The sequence below is a fragment of the Poecilia formosa genome, unplaced genomic scaffold, assembly GCF_000485575.1.
Source record: "Poecilia formosa unplaced genomic scaffold, Poecilia_formosa-5.1.2 Scaffold0, whole genome shotgun sequence".
NCBI lineage: Eukaryota > Metazoa > Chordata > Actinopteri > Cyprinodontiformes > Poeciliidae > Poecilia > Poecilia formosa.
Genome location: NW_006799939.1, coordinates 1,931,060 through 1,943,144, shown reverse-complemented (window position 1 = coordinate 1,943,144; position 12,085 = coordinate 1,931,060). Strand labels below are relative to the sequence as shown.

The following is a 12,085-nucleotide window of genomic DNA, read 5'->3' as shown; positions in this document are numbered from 1 at the left end:
AATTGGGTTACAAAAATAAGCAAAGCAACAAAAAAGAACCTGAAGTGAAAATGAGCACAAGAATCTGGCTTTAAACAGGTACGAAACATGATAACTGATGTTATTAAGCAGAGCCTGGCCTTCAGTTTTAAAACTGAGAGTGAGTCAGCTGCAGATGTAGTTTAGCAAAATCATATTTTTTTTTCTGATTTTTTTCTAAGAAATGTCTTTGTAGAAAGATCAAATGGTTTGCTTTTTGTATAAGACATCAAAAGCTGCAACTAATACCTGAAACAGCAGATGTTATTTTCATCAAATGATCATAACCGTGAAACTGAACCTCATGTAAGAACAAAAGACTATTTTCTACTTTCTTTATAGACTCTTTTCATGTTCTGCTATTATGTTAGCAGACACCTGTATTAGATTTGTTTTTTTATTTGTGAAAACCGTAGTATCAAATATTCATTATAACCACATTTGGTAACATTAAAACAGTAACTTTCAATCAATATAATGATAGAGCAAAACAAAGTAGCACATGAAATGATACTTACATTTTAACCTTTTTTATCCCTCAAATCAAAATCTGAATAATGTGTTGTGTGTTTTTATACAGCGTGCTTTATGCCGATACAAGATACAATATCATGAAACATAAGAAACGTATGAGACAGGTCAGGGATAAAGTCGTAGAAAAAGTGGTTGTCAAAAATCCCCAAAAACATGTTAGAGGCTGCAAAAAACATGAGATTAATGTGAAGGTTCACTTTCTTCCCAGTATGCAATACTTATGCTTAACTTATAGCCATAGCTACAGTGGAATAGCTTAGATTAAAAGATACATAATGTGTTAGAATGGTCCAGTCAAAGTCCAGACTTAATGTGGAATCTGTAGAAAAACCTCAATCAATGCTCACAGCTTCTTTCCATTCAGTCTGACTGAGGTTGAGCTGTTTTGTAAAGAATAGAAGACAAAATGATTTCAGTATCTAAACATGAAAAATGTTAGAAACACAAATGTTTACCCCTGGAGCGGTAATGCAATGTAGCTCTACAAAGTATTCACTGTAAGGGTTTGAATACAAATGCACTCCCACTTAGCAAATTCTTAACTAAAAAAAACAAAAAAAAACATGAATATTTGTTCATAATCGTGCACTATGTACTGTTGGCCTATCACATTAAATCATCCCAATAATATTCTCTAAAGTCTGTAGTTGTAATGTGACAAGATGCAAAGAAGTTCAAGAGCTGTGAATGCTCTCGCCAAAACGTGATATGTCTTTGTTTATTCTTCATTTCCTCAGGATATTCTAGCATATGATGACTGTTCTTCTTTGGTTCTTGTAAGATCTTGCAGCATCCTGAAACCCGTGAGTTGTTGCCTCCTCAGTATTTCTGGCAAGCAATAGCCAAAGCTTATTTTAGCTGTGCATATTTGTAATCTATACCCTGTTTTTATTCTGCTGTTTTCATAAGCTCTTCCTTAAACCTTTCCGCCACTGTGCTTAAAGGCATAGTGAGTATGAGAGAATCTCAGAGCTGGACCCAAAAGTAGCCCGCATTCTTTCCTCTGTGTTTCAGGAAGCTTCAGAAGAGGCCGGAACAAGCCTCCCCTCCACCCTCTCCGCTCCCACATCCCCCTGCTTTTCCTTTGTCTTATCAACCCTTTTTATCATCACCAATAGCCATTTATGTTTGGTCCAGCGTGTCACCCAGAGTTCAAGCTTTTTGGGGACTGTGCATCACCTTTAGCAACATCTCTATTAGCAGAATTACCTACAAAATGTATTCAGTTCAGTTCTCTGTCCAATGATAACAATAATAAAAACATTATGAGTGATGATAAATGGCCTGCACTTGTAAAGAATTTTATCAAGTCCAGAGGACTCCAAAGTGTTTTACACTACATTCAGTCACACACACAACCACACGCGCGCACACACACGCACGCACGCACACACACACACATGCATTCACACACTAAAGATGGTGAGCTACTGGATGGTAGCCACAATTGTTGAACATTTTCACACCTTTCCAAAAGTAACCTACTGAATAAGATTCAAGAGGGCAGCCAGACAAATAGAGGACAACTTGGCATGGCGTCGCAAATACAATTGTCTGCAGATCTGTGTGGATGCACACTTTTGCTTTCGGCAGTTATATGGACGTTTTGGATTAACCTGCCTATATGTGAAATGTCTGGTTAGAAAAGAAGGGTAGGATGGTGAAAATAATTCAAAAAGAATTGTATTTGAAATTAGCATGATGAACTAAGTCCATAATGGGAGCATATGTGTATGTTTCAGTTGTGTAGAAGTATTTTCACATTAAATCTGTATTTCCTTAAAGACTGACATATTCTAAGCGTTTTTGTGATTAGCAAATTGAACTTGCTCCCGGCTGCAGTGTCAGGGGTTATCTCACCAGCGACAGAGGCACACAAAGCAGCAACAGCGGTAGTCAGAATCACTTAGCGTCTGGTCATACATATTTCCTCAAGATAAATTTAGGAAAGCTTTTGTGTGTGTTTTTCTTTGCTGACAACTAAAAATGCAGGAAAGGTTCAGATGGATTAGGGATGGGATGATTTTTGATCACAAAACACAGGAAAAAGTAAAAATTACAAGAGACAAAATTTGCTACTTTCTTTCTACTGATTCTGATCCAGTTGATTTTAACATTTTATGGTTTGCCATTCCATGACTAAAAAGGGTTATTCCACTTAGATTATGAACAATATCATGACTCAAAATGATCCTGTTTGATCCTAGTGATTGCTCACATTGTGGATGTGAACAATCACAAACATTTACTGGCAGATATAGATAAGACTGTGCAAAATCTAGAATTAATCTATATTAATCCTTCTCCCCCTAAAAATGTTTCTGGTTTCACTTGAAAATATCCTTTGATACGATCCACCTCTTGTGTCACTAAGAAGGTCGGACATGTGCTCACCAGGGAGTCAGCAACACACACACACACACGCACACACACACACACACACACGACACAGCGGAGCTGCGTTGCGATGTGTTGCTCCTTCACAGCTCAGTCATGCATAAAATCCAGTAACTGTTTGCTTTGTGTGACAGTTTGTGCCTTTTTCCCACTGCGAGAGCTGCTCCACTGTACTAAGTGTGTCAACAACACCAGCTGAGAGGCAGCCTTCAGTCCACACGCACAACTCAAGACGAGTCCTTCAAAGAACGAAGGGAGAAACTATGGGAAAGAGCAGACGGAAGGGCCAGTGGACATACAGGGGCAGTGTGTGGGATGCAGATAGGCGGAGGTGAGAGGATCAAGGAGCCGAACGGTGACGTGGTCAACATTAACGCTCCGTGATCAGACAGGAAGACAGGAAGAAGTGATGTTATGAGAAAGAGAAATATTCAAATTTTTTCAAAGACTTTCCCATATCACAGCCTCTGACACAGCTCACCATCATCCCCACCCCAACAGCTGCACAAATTTGCTGAAAGAGGTTCCCTGGGCAAGGCCTTTGATCAACTGGGTATATGTATACATGCGTGTGCGCGCGCGCGTGTGTGTGTGTTATGCTGTGTCAGTGAGACAGGAGAAAAGAGATTTTACACATTGTTCCATGCCTTGATATCTGTGTACACAAGCGCAGAATATGTTTTCTGCTCCAGATCATAATGCAAACGGGCAAAAAACATATATATATATATATATATGTCAGATTTTAGATTCTTTTGTGTTTGTAACTTTCCATCACTCAGATTGATTTCCATGTCATCTGTCAGAGGCAGTTGGACAACAGTCCCACTGGTAAAGTGTGTAGACTGAGTCAGGCTTTGATGCTGCGGGGTTTCAATCATCGCAGCCACAAGCATGCCAACACAGATTGTACAAGTTTTCTGATCTTAAGTATGATATTTTGAATGAGACACTCAGGAAGGGTCCAACACAGAGCAGCTGCTTCTTGTGTTTTAAATCCTTTCACTGGTTAGTTGTGTGTGAGCGCTCATTGTAAAAATACTACTCTAAAAAACATCCAAATGTTTGCATACTCAAATATTTCTGTTTCAAATCCTTTTTTTTTTCTTTTGCTGTAGGAAGTCTTTTCTACATGTACTGAATCCCGTTAATAATGTCCCTCTGAGCTTTCACCGTGCCTGTGCGTGAACGCGTGCGTGGGTGTGTGTGCGTGTGTGTTCATCCATTGGAGTGTGATCTGAGGAACACTCAGGTAATGGATTAATATCAGAGTTGGCTCAGGCTTCACGTTGCTCTGCAGTGACAGCCTGTCATTATCAACAACACCAATGGCTCACACATGCACAAACTCACACACAGTCACACCAACACACACTATCCCATCCCTCACATATACACAGAAAGTCTCCCTTTCTCTTCCATTTCTGTCGCTTACGTCTACGTTTCCCCGTCTTCGAACTTGCTCGGTGCGCTTTCGCACAGCAGGACTGACCTCTGTGTCGAAAGAGCGTAGCTTCACTCAAAGATCAAGACAAAGTCTTTCCAACACTGTTGTCATGTTTACTTCCAACAGTCTTCACTTAATACTTTGCCTTGGGCCAAAGCAAGGATGGATGTTTCATCAGTGCCAGACACTCATTAATCCTCACACTTGCCTTCCTCCCTGCCAGAGCTGGTCATCTTATTGAGCCATTTAGCCAGTATTGAGCTGTATAATTAGACAGAGGAGGCCGATATGAGATGTTTTAGGAAGTTAAAGAGCGACATAACGCTCCGGCAAGGATTAAACTTTGTGTGTCCGCTTTTGATTCCACATAGCCACAAGGCATGGCAACAATATTTTGAAATATGTCAGGCTATTGAATTTTCTTTTTTATTCAGCAGTGCTTGTTAAAATGACAAAAAAGTTTTACATTTGAAGCAAGGACCAACACCCAAAGGTGAACATGATTGAACAAAAAATGCTCAACAAATAACTTTTGTCTCAACTTAAAAAGTGAATGGATGCTTTTAATTATAACAATTTAATTGTTCAGCTGTTCAGATAAAAAGGAAAAACTTTATAAATGCTTTGAATTTGCTGCAATTGTCAAACCATATCTAAATGCAATGTTTCTGACCATGATACTAACATGATAAAAGAATTATCACGTTCCAATGAATTGCACTTTCAAGACTTTGTCATTTTGAAGCTTCAATTTATGTTTTTCTAAAGACCTGCAGTTAATGGTGTGCAAACATCCTACTTTGACCTAAATGTGATAAAATTGCAATCAAATAAATGGACGTTTGTGGTTGTACTGTGTTATAAAGCTGAAAGGGTGTGAATCCTTTAGCAAGGGACAGGAAATGGTTGGTGTTGTGATTCGTGCAAGTTTCTGTTCCATCTTGGCCTGTTAATCTGTTCGCCTCATATCCTGCCTTCTTAATTTGATGTGCTTCCTGCTGAATCAAGCAAATGGAGTGGTACAGGAAATGATAACTAAGCAGGATGAGTTTGGTGGAAGGAGGATGTTTGATTAGGTAGAAATGGGCTACATTCTTAAAACCCAAACGAACCGTGTGCAGACTCGACGGCGCACCAAAAATAAATTAGCCAGAAATTAAAATGCACCTTTCTCATTTGTTCTTCTCCCCCGTTTTCCGCAGCAGTCCTATGCTCCTCCTCCTCAGCCCATGGCTCCACCAAGTCCAGGCACAACAGGAGGAGGGGGTGGAGGTCATGGAGGTGGGCTGGTGGAGCAACTTAGTAAGACCAACTTGTACATCAGGGGGCTGCCACCTGCCACCACAGACCAGGACCTCATCAAACTCTGTCAGCCGTAAGTTTCGTCCTCTTCCATTCTGTTTTGACTCGCCACCAGCTTCGCAGTTCACTTCATTACCGCTCAGCTCAGTTCTCACTGGTTTAATTAGTGTTGTGTGAGTCCAACAGCAGCATCTAATGAGCATCAGCAGTGTGCTGTTGACCTATGGGTTCCTTTCGGCTTCCTCGGGGGGGAAAAGAAACGCACACAGCCCACATGGGCCTAACCCTTCCTCTCCTTTCTGGACTGTGTCACATGCTCACATGGGGAGAGAAAAATAAACACCCGTCTGTCTTTCAGCAGAAGTTTTAAGCCTCCCAGATTTTCCAAGTCAATTCTAAGGCAGTGATAGTAAGTAAGTAAATCAGTAATACAGTTTGCATGCTTTCATCGCTCCTTAGTAACAGCCTGGGAACAAGCTGATTCTTTGACCCACAAAACAAAATTTTAACATACACGATTATATGTATATTGGTGGAGCTGTTTTCTTTTGTTAAGCATTTTTTCTTATTTTTATTTCCTTTTTTTTATATTAAAAATGGATCATCTTCTAAAACACTGCCATGGTCATAATACAAAAAGTTTTATAAAAAAAGTAGCAAGGCAATAAGAGATTTCTGATTATTTTAGTTGTAATTCGGTAATCATGAGCATTTTTAATTCTGACACCACTTATCAATAAAAGTTGCTATCCACTGATTGGCTTCAAGTTAAAAATAAGAGTAGATTTTAATTTTTTTTTTCCTAAAAAATAAATATCTGTAAAGATTAGCACATTTCGTCTCTAGAAGTGACTAGAGCAGACAGAAATTGTACACAAATATGATAAGCATTTATGTAAGATATCTTTGGTAAAGTTGAAAAAAGACTTTGATTACATCATAAAAAAAGTTTGGTGCAAATTTTGCAGGAAAACATCATGACCAGATAAATTCAGACAGAAGAAACTCACCTTTCCAAATCTAATTGTTTAAATAAGATAAAGCTTTTGAAACAATACACATACTATGCATTGGGAAAGTATTCATAATGCTTCACCTTTCTCACATTTTGTATTACAGCCTTACTCTTATTATTTGTATTAAAATAAATCTCTTTCCTCAAAATTCTCCACACAAATAAGCCGTTTTGACAATGTGGAAAAAAGTTTTTGAGATTTTTGCACATTTATATAAAAAACAAACAAACAAACAAAAAACAAAACAAAACAAGAAACCCCATTTATGTAAGTATTCACAGCCTTTGCTTAATAGTTTCTTGATCCACTTTTGGCATCTGTTGCAGCTATAAGTCTTTTTCAAAATGGTGTCACAAGCTTAGCATGCTTATCTTTAGGTAGTTTCATCCATTCTCTTCTGCAGTTCTTTTCCAGCTCCATCCGGTTGGATGGGAGCCCGCGCTGTGCAGTCATTTCCAGATTCTCTCCCTGGCAACTCCAGGACATTCACAGAGTGCTTTGGGTCATTGTCCTGTTGAAAAATGAACCGTCACCCCAGTCTGAGGTCAAGATGATCAGTGGAAACAGCTCCGTTTTAAGCTAAGAATAAGGCTGTAACATAATAAAATGGACAAAAAGGGAAGTACTGAGAATACTTAGTGTGTGAAAACACTACACAAGTACTAGCAGAGATAATATATCCTGTTAACTTTATATTCCTCTGACCTCCAAATGCTGCCGCGGTCTCAGCAGATGGAACACGGCATTACAGAAAAACGAAGCTTATGGAGAAACAAGAAGTCTCACTTTGACAAAAACTCTGCGTCTGATACAATTTTTGGCTAGAACTTGTTGGTACTTCCTTTAATGAAGTAACTGGAGTTGGGCACAGTATTCAGTCAGAGTAGAGTTACTGCAGCACAACTTGAACATAATATTACTCAAGTGGAATTAAAAGCACAGTTGAAACCTCTTCTAAAAGTGCTTTTCTTCTTCTTTTTTTAAGTTTCTCAGCTGAATGTAAGAAGTAAATGTACCTGGTTAATACTCACCTCTGATGAGCTCTCTCACTGCTCCTGTGTGTGTCAGCTGCAGTTCAAGTCAGCTGTATGTCAGTGTAGCCCTGCAGGCATTCTGGGGAAATTGAGTGAAAAATAGGGGCCAATAAAAGCTGCATTAGGGGCCAAGTCAGCTTGCCAAGTGGCCAGTAACATTTAGAAAAGGTCAGAGTGGCAGAGGGTTGTCAGTGGGGGCTACTGGACAGCAGTGAAAGCTTTGGGGATCTAATACACTCTCCAGCTTTCAGAAATAGACAAAGTGGCAGCTTCCTGTCACTCGGTGACATGACAGGTTTTGCGTATGCACGCAGAAACCAGCTCACAGACAATTTTTCATACGCGCACACTGATACAGTAAGTTAATAGAAGAATATTTCACCGATAGCACACAGACACATTCGCAAATTCCTTCTCTGGCCTCAATGACATCCTCATCCTCAGCTACCAGGCTCGGGTTGTTTGTGGGCACATCCGCCCCCTTCCATCCTTCGCTCCGAGTTCCCCTTCTCCCTCTCTCTGTCTTCGTGCCAGTTCTCAGAGTGTCAGTGAAAAGTGCTGTTGTCAGCTGACATTTCCAATCACTCCCCCGGTCGCCAAAACTATGGACACACTTTTAACGTCTGGGGACAGAGCAGAACGTGAGCAGAATCTGAAGCGAGGAACAAGGGCAATTTCACTCACACTCTCCAGCTTTAACTCACACTTGTTGTCTGTCTCCCTCCCTCACACTTGCCACATCTATCTATCTATCTATCTATCTATCTATCTATCTATCTATCTATCTATCTATCTATCTATCTATCTATCTATCTATCTATCTATCTATCTATCNTATCTATCTATCTATCTATCTATCTATCTATCTATCTATCTATCTATCTATCTATCTATCTATCTATCTATCTATCTATCTATCTATCTATCTATCTGCAAAATAGCATGGCAAACCACAGAATTATAGTTTTATCGATTTAGTTTAGGGACTTTGTCCTGCTGGAAGGCAAACCTCTGTCTGGTTCTTAATAGCTTTGCAACTTCAAACGGGTTTTCTTTTTAGCAATTCTTCTACAGACTGTTTGCCATTGATCCATTTTCCTATAAACATTGTTGTTTGAGCGGGAAAATCCTAATAATAAATATTAATGTCTGCTTTGGAAGAACAAAGACGTCGGCAGACTAAAGACAGAAAACGTGTGTGAATGAGAGGTAGAAGGTTTCGCTTCGTGAACGAGTGAATGCGTTTAAGTAACCAGGATCGGTCAAGAGAAGTGAAGGAAAAAAACATAATTCAGGAAGAGTGGAAAGCAAAATAAGAGAAGACGTTAGTGAATACTGCTTTCGTCTTTGGTTTAGAGATGGTGGCCGTTTCAATGCAGGAGATGTAAATATTATTTGTTGGAAGAGCCCAATATGGACAGGGATGTAAATGAGGATATGAGTGGGATAGCAGAGGTTGGAGACTCTAAAAAGAGGGAGGGAATTAAAAATGTTTCTCAAACCAATTCAAAAACAATACAAAACACCATAGGCTACCTGGAAAAGGCAGTCTCTTGCTCAAAAATCCTTAATTCATCTCTCAAAAGTAAACATCTGTGAGTGAACATGTTAATATGTCAGAATGGCAAGTCTTGGTTGTGCGGTATATGCATAGGAGAGTCAGATTGCTTAGTCATATTGTTTAAATAACTGACATATAAACTGTTATAAACTGCCACTAACGTTTTGATGACAAGTATTGTAAATTGCAATTACGGGTGATCAGTGGCAAGAGTCTGGACAAGACTCACATTTACGCTTTCATTATAATATGTTGACAGACCGTTTCGTTGTAATACAGAAAGGAAAAGGCAGTACTGCAGAGCATGAGGACGAAACGCTCAGAAACGGGAAGATAAGACAACACATGCGCCGCTGTTTGAACTACAGAGCCGTCTTCCTGTTCTTTTCCTCACCATGCTGAGGACAATTCCCCACCGGAGTGAAAGAATGAAGATCAGGGTGAGAGGAACTCCATCAACATCTTGTTGCGGGTCGCAAACCACATCTTGGTGATTTTGAAACGATGGAAACCGGCATATGCCCTTTGCCTCTTCTGCCTCTTCCTCTGTTTCGACTTCTTCTCTACGGCTGTTGACTCCGTCCAAATCCTTGTCTTTCCATTGCCAGAAATGTAACATTGTGCTGTGCTCTGGCTATACGTGATTAATCCCTGTGAATTCCTGGCTTTCCCCTATGAAATCCCAGTCTAAACAAAAGCATTTTCCCCCCCATGCGATTGTTTATTGTATAACGTCCATAAAGCATTTGACCACCTACCCTACCGACAACTCCAGTACACATCACTGCACTCGCATCCCTTCCAGCTTATGATTAAAACTTCACAGAGAACACTTTTTAGTGCTTAAACTCAATGTTTCGGTGAAATTAAGCCGTCTTCTAAACTCCGAGTAAATTGCTTTCTCGTCCTGGAATCAGTCCGAGGTTTCCGATGCTTTACAAGCGCCTGAAGATGTTAAACTGCATATGGCAACAGATTCAAAGACTTGTGAAAAAGCTACACTTTCTCTGTCCTCCCTCTGTGTTTGTCTGTTTGAGTCTAACTAGCGGCGAGGCAGAAAAATGAGAGAAACGTAAGAGACAAGACAGCTGCATCAAATCCTCAATTAGGAGCTACCTCACACAGAGACCAAGCTGTGTGCGGATGCTGACGCATGCGTGCTAACACGCAGCTAAATGCACAGAGTGCACACGATTCGCAAACATGCAGGATTTGCACATACATTTGATGTACACAAAGACGTCTTGAGGGGAAGCAGAAGTGAAGGTTGTGTGTGTGTGTGTGTGTTGATGGGAGTGGCGTTTCAGAGGACATCAAACGTTGAGAATCCACTGGCTGTTGACGTTGTTCCACCAGGGAATGAAAACATGGATCTGAAGCTGTGAGGGCCCTCTGAGAACTGTCATTAACGCTTCACTGAAACACACACTCAGAACTGTGGTGTGCACAGATTTTGTCAACCCTGCCACAAATGAGCACGCTATTTTTTTTACCGTCATACCTCCTTAAATCTCAGCAGTGGAGAGAAAAAAAAATAACAAGAAACAAGAACGCCAATTTTTTTTCAGTTTTAGCGTTGACTCTAACTGGAAAGCATTCCTTTCTGTATGGATTTCAATTTTCTCTTCCTTCAATTTTAGGACTCAGGTCTTCCTAAGAGGAATGTCGTGCTGAAATCCATCAGCCTTGGCCTGTAGCAGCGCAGCCTTGACCGATCTCTTGACAAGGCATCCTTTCTTGGCTCTGTAGTGTTTGGTGAAGCCAATACAGACTTTGAAGCTAAAGAATTTTGAGCTCGGAAAGCGATTGCTGTTTCGTGCAGAGAAGGAGATATACCGACCGGACTGGCCAAAATCTGTTCAAGAAGAAAATCTTTGGGCCTAGAATTTCACAATATTTCACTGCATGACCCGTTTCAAAGACTTTTCTTGGGGGAACATTTAAAGTAATGGAACGAGGACACGCTGACCCGAACCATCTGTCTCCGGTTGTCTGTTATTGGCGTGTTTTCTGTATTTCAGCAGGTTTTTATGAGTAGCTCACCTTACTGGCTTTAGGTAAAATCCAGGTTGATGTTTTTTCAAGTCACAGCAGGTGACTGCCAGAGTGAAGGGAAAAGTTCCAGTTGGGTCGAGAACAGGACATTCTGCACTCTTCTCGCTGAACTTATTTCATGCTCTTCTCAGTCACATTACTTCATAATTTGATCTATTATCAACGGTTTATTCAATTTCACTTCGCAACAGCAGATTTGTGTTGCCGTCTAAATCAGAAAGAATGTTTACCACAGAATCAAGTCCAGAATGACACACCATTTTGGATGTTTTTTTTTTTCTTGTCATTTTAATAAGGCTATGTTGTATTTGACTCTTTCCCCCCACTTTAAGTTTCAAAAGCCAAAGATTATGATATTTTTTATGCATTCCAATTTAATGATGACACTCACAAAGGCATTATTTATTTGTCAGGGCACTGTAAATGTTTTTTTTTTTATCATGGCTCTTTTTGTCTCAAGTTTGAATTTGTAAGTTCAAATACAGTTTTCTATCAGAGGAAAAACTGCTAAAATTGTTTTTGATTTGTGTTGACGTCTTGTTGTCGTGTGCTGCTAATCCCCAATTCAAACTGCAGTTTATGTGTACAAATGAAAAGACTTTTTTTCTCTCTCAACCAAAAACAATTGTCAAAACTAACTAGAAATTTCTGCCAGTCAGAATCAGTGGATCTGTAAACAGACCACAATATTAAGAAAAGCCAAAGACTAAGAATTGTTCCA

At 39.9% G+C, this 12,085-nt stretch overlaps 1 protein-coding gene across 4 annotated transcripts in view; it reads left to right on the top strand.

Annotated features, from left to right (window-relative positions):
- Positions 1-12,085, top strand: part of LOC103133844 (RNA-binding motif, single-stranded-interacting protein 3) — a 139,929-nt gene that overhangs the window by 37,160 nt on the left and 90,684 nt on the right. For 3 of the 4 annotated variants that reach the window (XM_007546064.2, XM_007545902.2, XM_007545822.2), the window contains one exon: positions 5,599-5,771. In XM_007546064.2, the coding sequence (XP_007546126.1) occupies positions 5,599-5,771 (173 nt within the window). The remainder of the gene's footprint in view (positions 1-5,598; positions 5,772-12,085) is intronic. The other variant, XM_007545986.2, reaches the window with a different exon arrangement.